At 33.1% G+C, this 8,830-nt stretch overlaps 1 protein-coding gene across 1 annotated transcript; it reads left to right on the top strand.

Annotated features, from left to right (window-relative positions):
• The first annotated feature begins 2,648 nt into the window (after positions 1–2,648).
• Positions 2,649–7,912, top strand: LOC104228664 (uncharacterized). Its single transcript, XM_009781174.2, has 2 exons — positions 2,649–2,907; positions 7,486–7,912. Exons 1-2 carry the CDS (start codon positions 2,721–2,723, stop codon positions 7,677–7,679), a joined length of 381 nt encoding a protein of 126 aa, XP_009779476.1. The 5' UTR covers positions 2,649–2,720; the 3' UTR covers positions 7,680–7,912.
• The last annotated feature ends 918 nt before the right edge of the window (positions 7,913–8,830 follow it).

The following is an 8,830-nucleotide window of genomic DNA, read 5'->3' on the forward strand; positions in this document are numbered from 1 at the left end:
AAGAAGAGTAAACGTTTTACGGGGTGTCTTATTAGGTCGTCCCCAATTAACTTGTACCTACTTTTTAATTTTTTTTAACTAGTACCCAAAGTACATACAACTTGAGGCCTTTTCCTCCTCCTCCTCCCCCTTCTTCTTTTTCTTCTTAGTTGCTGTGAAAATAAAGGTGATAGTGAATTTACATAGTGTTTGTGAACAAGTTTTAAGGTGGTTTATGGTATTTTACAGTAGTGAGCTGCTGTGGCGCTCCATTCTTTCATAATTCTTCTTCTTCTTCTTCTTCTTCTTCTTCTTCTTCTTCTTCTTCTTCTTCTTCTTCTTCTTCTTCTTCTTCTTCTTCTTAATTCTAAAATGGGCTTGTTAGATTTGTTATTATTTTCACATATTGATATTTGGGGCTTTGTTCTTTATGATATTTGGAGGTTATATTTTAAATTTGACTCATTTAGAGTAGATTTAAGTGTTAATTCGTGTGTTAGATTGTTAAAATTTGAAATAAGTTTTGTTTCTGAGCAATTTGCACTTAAGGCCGAACATTGACCTTAAGTGCATGAAAACATTGGTTGCACTTCAGACCTATTTAGGCGTAAGTGCATCTTAAGTACAATTTTTTTACTTCGGACCTATTTGACCTTAAGAGCATAAAAATAATTATTGCACATCAGACCTATTTGGCCTTAAATGAATCCTAAGTGCAATTTTTGCACTTTAGACTAAATTTGCCTTATGTGCATTGTATTTTAGGCTAAACTTTTTTCTTTTCTTCAACTTCAGATTCGATAAGTCTGAAGTTGATCCTAAAGTGGGTAGACTTGTAAATTTTTATGTAAAGTGGGAATAACTTCAATGTGATCCTCAAAACTAGGTATAGATGCAAGGGATTATTACACAAATAGCCAACAAAATTTAATTTTTTTTAGCTGATATACATAGATTATATACAAATATACGTATATATTACATATCCATCTTCTATTTTTAGTTGTAAAAGATTAGGTAGGCGGTTATTTAAACTAATTTCCTTGATTCTTCTAGATGTGCAAAGAGATTTTTACATACCTATACACTATTGGAAATTTTATTACCCTCCCTACTCAAGTTTCACTTTAGTTACCTCTTATATACAAAATTACCAATTATGTACATTTTTAGGATTTAAGGATAATATCAATTTCTACAATCACTCCCACTCCCCCCCACATTTCTCTCTCAACATCTTCTACTCCCCCACATTTCTCTTTCCACATCCCCCCACATATCTTGCACAAGAGAGCAACAATTCCAACATTGATAGCCATTAAAAAGCTTTGAAGCTTTGAATTCGAATTTGAGTTTTCAAAAAATATTACTTGTTTGGATTGGGGGTCGTTGCAAACAATTGGGAATTCTCTCTACGTCTCTCTCTATCTCTCAATCCCTAATTCCAATAATGTAAAGCAAAGGAAAAGAGAGAAGCAATTCCACCATTGATATCCATTAAAAAGCTTTGAAGCTTTGAATTCGAATTTATATTTTCAAAAATCATTATTTTTTTGGATTGGGTGTTGTTGCAAACAATTGGGTTATGGTTTGAAATTTATATCTCAATTTTGAGGGTGTTTTGGTAAAGATTAGACCTGATTTTGGCTGAATTTTAGGTTGAAACTCGAAGAAGAAGAAGACATGACATACATTATACTGCAGAAATTGTAGTAAGGTTGTAGTAAAATTGTAGAAAAATTGTATTCTGTTATTTATATATATTCTTTTATTTAAGTATTGTATGAAAGTTGAACAATATTGTATAAAAATTGTATTTAAGTTGTATGATATTGTAGTTGCATATAAATGGGTAGAAATAATGTATGAAAGTTGTAGATACGTTGTAGATAATTTGTAGATAAGTTATATAATATATAATTAGTTGTATGAAATTTATTTTTATGGATAATGCATCTGATGAATTCGAAGATGGTAACATTAAAAGCTGAAATTACAACATTTGGTGGACGTGTGAGAAATGTTTTGTTCATAACTGGAGATCGTAATTATAATCAAGAAGATGATTTGAGTACAAGTGATGATCATGATCAACAGTAGCAACAACCTCAATATTCTATAAGTTCAATATAAGAAGCACTTAAAGCAGTGATGAAGAAATCAAGTGGTGATGATTCTGCTTCTGGAAGTGTTGAGAGACAAATAACTAATAACATCAATATCCTTAGTTAATTAGTAAGGAGTAACTACTTGATAGTCCCATGATATCATAAAGGGACGCAGTTATAATTTTATCATATACCAACTCTATGAAGATTTGGAGTGTGGGTGGAAGATCAGGAGAGAAGAGGAGAGAAAAAAGGAAAATGGTGTAACTATATCCCTTGATTGAAGACACAAATAATGAATTTGGGAGCATTTTAAGGTGGATTGTATATATTTTGTAAACAAAACTTGTTTATGTCAGGTAATTAACTAAACATGAACATTAAGGGTAATAAAATTTCAAATAGCGTATATGAATGAAAAAATCTCTTTCTTAAATGCCTCAGAAGAAGAGGCAGGAAGTACAGCCCACAAGAGAAACCCAAGAGTCCAAATCTAATGGAAGTCACTGCTTGGCCCAAAAAACCCAAGATATAAATAAACTCAAAACTGAATCTTCCTCTCCAACTTTGAGTACTCCATATAAGATAAGAACCAAATTCAAAATTCAAAATTTGAAAGTCTCAAACAGAACAATGGCAACAAAATCAGACATGAAAGGTTTCTACAAACAAAAGAAGAAAGGCGGTGGCATCACTAAACCATCCAATTCTAAATCATCATTTACGAAGAAATCCACCACCCCAAAGAACGCTGCAGCTATTGGCTCTGATGTTACTCAGCCCCCTGCACTCATCTCCCATGGCTCTCTCGATTTACAAGGTCAAATTTTTTCCATCTAATATTTCCAATTTCGTGCACCCCTTTCCAATTTTAACTTCTGTTGCGTATTTGGTGAGTATTTTTTAGTTTTGGCCTTAGGGTTTGTTTCCATATGTTTGTTGATTTTTGGTTATCTTAGGTAAATTAGGAGTTTTTTTGTACACATGCTTGTGCTTTGAGTTTTGGTCACCCTTTTGGGACGTCTAGTGGCGGAGCCAGGAATTTTAACGTGCGATCTAAAAGAAATTGTTTTTGCCCTTTTTACGCAGTACAAATTTCCAATGAAGGGATTCAATTGAACCCCTTAATTTTTTGAACTCTTGCTTTTGGTTTGTTACAGATTAGGGGTTCCTACAACTAGGTTTTCTATAAATTTACATCCTCCTTCAATCGATGACGGAGCTAAATTATGATGAGACTACAGTGAAGACAGACTAAGAAGTATATAGTACTTGCTATGTTGTTTTATTGAAAAAATCGACACATTTACAACTTCTCCTTGAGATAAGATTTTTTTTTTTTTTTTTTTTTTTAAATTTAAGCCATTAACCTCCGGCATTGTGCCTTTGGTTATTGGGGGTTTGGCTAGACCCCTACCATGTCAATATATATATACCAAAAAAGTACAAAGTCAGAGGAGGACATGGACCTTACCTCCAACACAAAAGATTGACTAATTCTATACATCTATATTTATACCCCTTGAGACATGATTGAGAAGGAACTTTCGACTTTTGACTTATTATAGTAAGGAAATAGGGATAACATTCTTCACTTGGTATAATTTTGGAAGAAAAAAGGAAATGAAGAAAACATTATTTGAGTTCTGTAAAATTTTTGGGATGTTGATACTTTTGCTTTACTGTTCTTTTCACTAATTTGAGTTAGAGAATCTCTTTAAGTTAAGGTTCAAGCGAGATTAAACCTATTATATTGTAGGTTACGGGCGCAGCTCTTCTAGTATCTGTATTGACTGACTAGTGACTAGGATTACTCAACAGCTTTTTGTATATGAGTCATTCAGTATGTACAATGGTATAGTCAAGATACGTGCAAGCTGGGCATACGCCACTATTATGAAAAATATAAAAAGAAGACGTTTTTTGTACTGTAGTCACTCGTTAAAAAGAGGTTATACAGGAGATTTACTCCAAGGTAATAAGATAGTTTTTCCCAAGATTTGATTATTCTCTTTCTTCCACTTTTATTCAATAATGTAGTTTTTTAATTTCTTTTTTTCGTTTTGTTCGAATATCTTCTTTAATATACCTTATTCCTATTTAATATTACTTATTACTCCTTTAAGTTATACTAGTTTCTCGGCACGTGCCTTGCACATGTATTCCGAATCATGTATTTTACAAAATAATATTAATATTATTAAAAAATAATTGAGTAATATACATTAAAAAATAAAATATAAGTTTCTGTTATTGATAAATGTGGATCATCTGGCTTGCTTGTTGAGGTTAAGGTAATTGGACATCAGTTGAACCTACGAAGATGAGCAATCAAAATTTAATTAGATACATAAAATTTTTATACTTAATTCAATTTTGTGAGGTGAAGGGGAGCCTTGGCGTAATTGGTAAAGTTGTTGTCATGTGACCAGAAGGTCACGAGTTCGAGCTGTGTAAACAGACTCCTGCAGAAATGCTGGGTAAGACTGCATATAATAGACCCTTGTGGTCTGGCCCTTCCTCAGACCCCGCACATAACGGGAGCTTAGTGCACTGAGTTGTCCTTTACAATTTTATGAGGTACAAACAAGTAATGACGCGTAATCTCACCTAATATTTCTCTATATACGATATTCATGGTGTATATTCATTTCCACCTTTTTAATGTTATTTCCAAATAATTATTATGGTTTATTGTTGTCTTCTTCATCATTTTTAGAGTCCAAATATTATAGCAATGATCATATCTCAATCCATTCAATTCTTTATGAAAACTCAATCTAGAAAAGGATCCATGCACCCCAAAAATACAAATAATTTGAGCATGGAATTGAAGATGTGAGAGTTGAACTGAACATAATAGTAACTCAAAGGATCAGTGTACAAACCAATATAATATATGCTTGTTCACATGATAGATCTACAAATTTAGATTAGTTAAAATTCAATTTGGAATAAGACTTGTAAGAATAATGAGAGCATTAATACCTTGAATAGCTACTTTCGACAATTGATGTTTCATTGCCTTCTCAACAAGTGTCTGTTACTACTTAATTTGACATAAAACACTATTTGATTTTGAGAGAAAGTCAAAATTAGAGGTGTTAGAATTTCAAGTAAGATATAACAACATATGAATATCGGCGAATGGTCAAATCTAAGGAAGAGCTACATGGTATAAGATGCATATCAAGAGCATAATTTAGCCCAAAAGAATTTAATGAAAGACAAGAAAGGAGAATGTAATTTACCCTTTGGGCCGCAAACATAATAAGTCTCGTGAAGTGTCTGCAAGACACTGCACAACCATGTTGTGTTCGTAGTGCCCGAATTGCATTTGTAGCATTATCTGTAAATTTGAAGAAGCTTTAATTTTCACCCAATTTTTGTTCACTCAACCACAATAGAGAGATTAATCACGGAAATACAATCTACATAAATTAAACATTACTCAACAGAAAGGTAAATGAAAAGAGAAACCACTTGAATCCTCTTTTTTGTCAAGCCCCAAACGGATATCCACTAAAAATTAATAGAACTCATGATCAACATTTAACACCATTTTCAAACATTAGATAACTCCAATTTATGTGGATATATTGTCATACATTATGTGGATATCAAGTCATTCTATTCTATTTATGTGCTTGCGGAGTTAGATTACTATCCAATTCGGGTAATTTATAATAAAACGTCTCACATCAAAATAAACTCTAAATAAGGACACCATAAGAGGGTGATACTCAATCTTCTAGAGATTTTCAACAACTACAAGCAGTGGAGGTAATGTATTGTTTGTAAAATATATATTTAATTTAATATGCCAATTAAACCACAAAAGAAATTCAAGTGAAATATTTATGAGTGGTTTATATTCCTATTCTAAATATACTAAAGCCACACGGTCTTGGTACTTTATTTTGTTTCCCAAGTGCAGTCCTTCTCCACTGAGATAACCATTTTGAAAAATTCTATTAATCTTTTCTCTTTTATTTTGACTATTGAATCGTTTACAAGAAACTGAAAAGGATGGAAAGAGATTAAAATGAATTACCAAATTTTGAAATCGAAAAGAATGAACCAAAAAATTCGTAGTAATTCGCTCAAAAGAAAAGTACAATATATTCTATTATGACCTTGACTGCTACTCTCAATAACCTCCGGTGTGAATAACCCAAAAAAACTGATAGCAAAATCCCGTTGTATCAAGCATGCAAGTAAAGAAAGAAATAATTGTTAAGTGGTAAAAAGTGTAGTGTTTGTAACTAACGGTTTGATGGTTTGAGAGTTGTTTGTAGGCATTTGAACAGTGGCTCTTTGTGCAACTTAGAAACAGCACATCATGAAGCGTTGCCTTCTCCTAGGCGTTGGGTTTTTATTTTATTAAATAGAATATTTAGTTTAATTAATAGAAAGGATACTTAGGTAAATCTATGTTATTTAAAAGGGTAATTTGGTATTTTAACTTTTTAGTTAAGGGCTTCATGCTTTTATAATAATATAGATTCCTGAAGAATAATTGAAAAATGTTTAAAGAGTGTGCATACACAAAAATTTTAGTAGAAAAACACGCCTATATTTTTGTGGATTCGATGAAATTGAACTCGTCCAAAAACTGTCATCTCTCTTGTTGAACGCTTTTCGTAGTCCTTATGCCTATGGCCTTGTCATGCTAACATGAGAGGTTCATATCTTTAATCAATTAGCAACGTCATATATGAATTCTATGGTTCAAGAGAGCTAATTTGTCAAGATTTTTTGGGCAAAATGATATCCTATAGAACAATGGGCTATATTCTTTTTGGGGGGTGGAAGGGGATTCGAGAGGTCAAAGTTGTTATTTTCTCGTTGGTAACCATTAAGTATTACTATAGATGTATTAAAAACATGGCTGCTAAAAGTGGTTGGTCACTGTGTCTATATTGTTTGACAAGAAAGGAATTTGCCACTACTTCAAATAAAAAACGATGTGCTAGAACAGTTGCGTAATGCTAATAAACCTGGTAAGAATGGAAACATCTGCCTACCAGGCATGATACACTATTATGCTAGAGTAAGCTGGAATGATCAGTCTTATCACCATTGGTAACTTCCCTCGGAAAAGTTTAGCAGGTATTGTGATGGAAGGTTTTCATATAGTGATGCAAGGGGAATGGCCGCTGAGATATGTTTCTGTTTCATTGATGACCAATTTGGTTTAATAGCTTTGAAAGCAAAATAAGAGATGTACTGTTTATGGACACTACACGGAATCCTTATGTTCTTTCTGTATTACACTTACAAAAAATGGTGGGAAATTTCTAAATTCTGAAGTTATTGCTCTCTCTTTCAATTGTTTCTCCAATATATTTGTGATCTGAAGAGGTTGCTCTCTTTTACCTTGCAATTACCTCTGCAGATGATTATGATCAGAACGAGGAAGTGTTGAGGCAATTTGACATGAATATGACTTATGGGCCATGCCTTGGAATGAGCAGACTGGACAGGTGGGAGCGTGCTAAGAAACTTGGTTTGAACCCTCCAACAGATGTGGAGCGCCTTTTAAGGTCTAGCAAGGTTCGCAATGAGTCCCTGTGGGATGGTCGCGTTTAGCCCCCTTCTGCATTGTATGGATCTTTTGGTTTAAGTCTAGTTGCCATCCCTCTTTTGTTTTCCCTTTCCCTTTGGGGGTTTTGGCGGACGTGCTTATATGTGTAAAAAGATGTACAGCAGCTGGCTGTACTATTAGTATCTTAGATATGCTCTACTTGACTGTAATTTTAATGTGATTCGCCTTGAAATTTTCTGCTTCTCGTGTGATTAATTTTAACATGTTCCCCTTGAAAGTCTTGGCTCATACCGTTACTGTTTTTCATCAAAATCCATCAACTTGAAATTCTGTCTCACACTGGATTGATCACTGGTTGCAAGTATTAATGCAAAGAGATACTTTTGCAGCAATGTTGAGTAAGAGACTTTGGAGCAGTTCCATGCCATTGCAATGGACACACCAGTCACTAGTTCAATCATTTTATTTTTGTGTGAATTTGACAACAGTTTGACTTGCTTTTTAGTGTTAGTGCTCATTTTTAGGATTGAAATAATCAGGTCTTATGCGGAAGCTAACAAAACAAATATTAAACTACATTAAATCAGACAACAAAAGAGCAATATACCAAAAGAGACAAAAATATTTAACGTGATTCGGTCAATTAACCTGCATCCACATGTAAATGTAAATGAGCACATCTAACTCAAATCAATTCACATTCACAAAGTGGCTGCAAATCCTCTTTCCATCCGAAACATCAATTCTTCTACAGTCATGCTTATTAATTCAACACTTGATATACATTAAGCTAACAAGATTATTATGAATAGTACTCAACTCATTTCTCATCCAAGTGTTATTATACCCTAAAAGGATAATAATCTACAGTTTAACAGCTATGTCACAAAAATACAACACTTACAATAGTATGATACAAAACATGTATCAATGGAAAAATTCACATATTCTTACTTGTCTGTTGACTGCATTGGTGTACCCTACATTGAAAGAACACACAAAATGCTAATAGTACATTCAATTACTTTTCAAATGATTGACCCCCGCATAAGATAGAGGTGTAAGAATTATCCCTGTCAAATAAAGCAACGAGAGTGAAAAAAGGCTTCTTTTTCTTTCAGTTGTACCCCATTTTCCATAGAAAATTAATAGGTTAAGATGGTATAAGAATGTGTTTTACTCCAGCCAATGTTGC

This window comes from Nicotiana sylvestris, chromosome 1 (assembly GCF_000393655.2).
Source record: "Nicotiana sylvestris chromosome 1, ASM39365v2, whole genome shotgun sequence".
In the NCBI taxonomy this organism is placed as follows: Eukaryota; Viridiplantae; Streptophyta; class Magnoliopsida; order Solanales; family Solanaceae; genus Nicotiana; species Nicotiana sylvestris.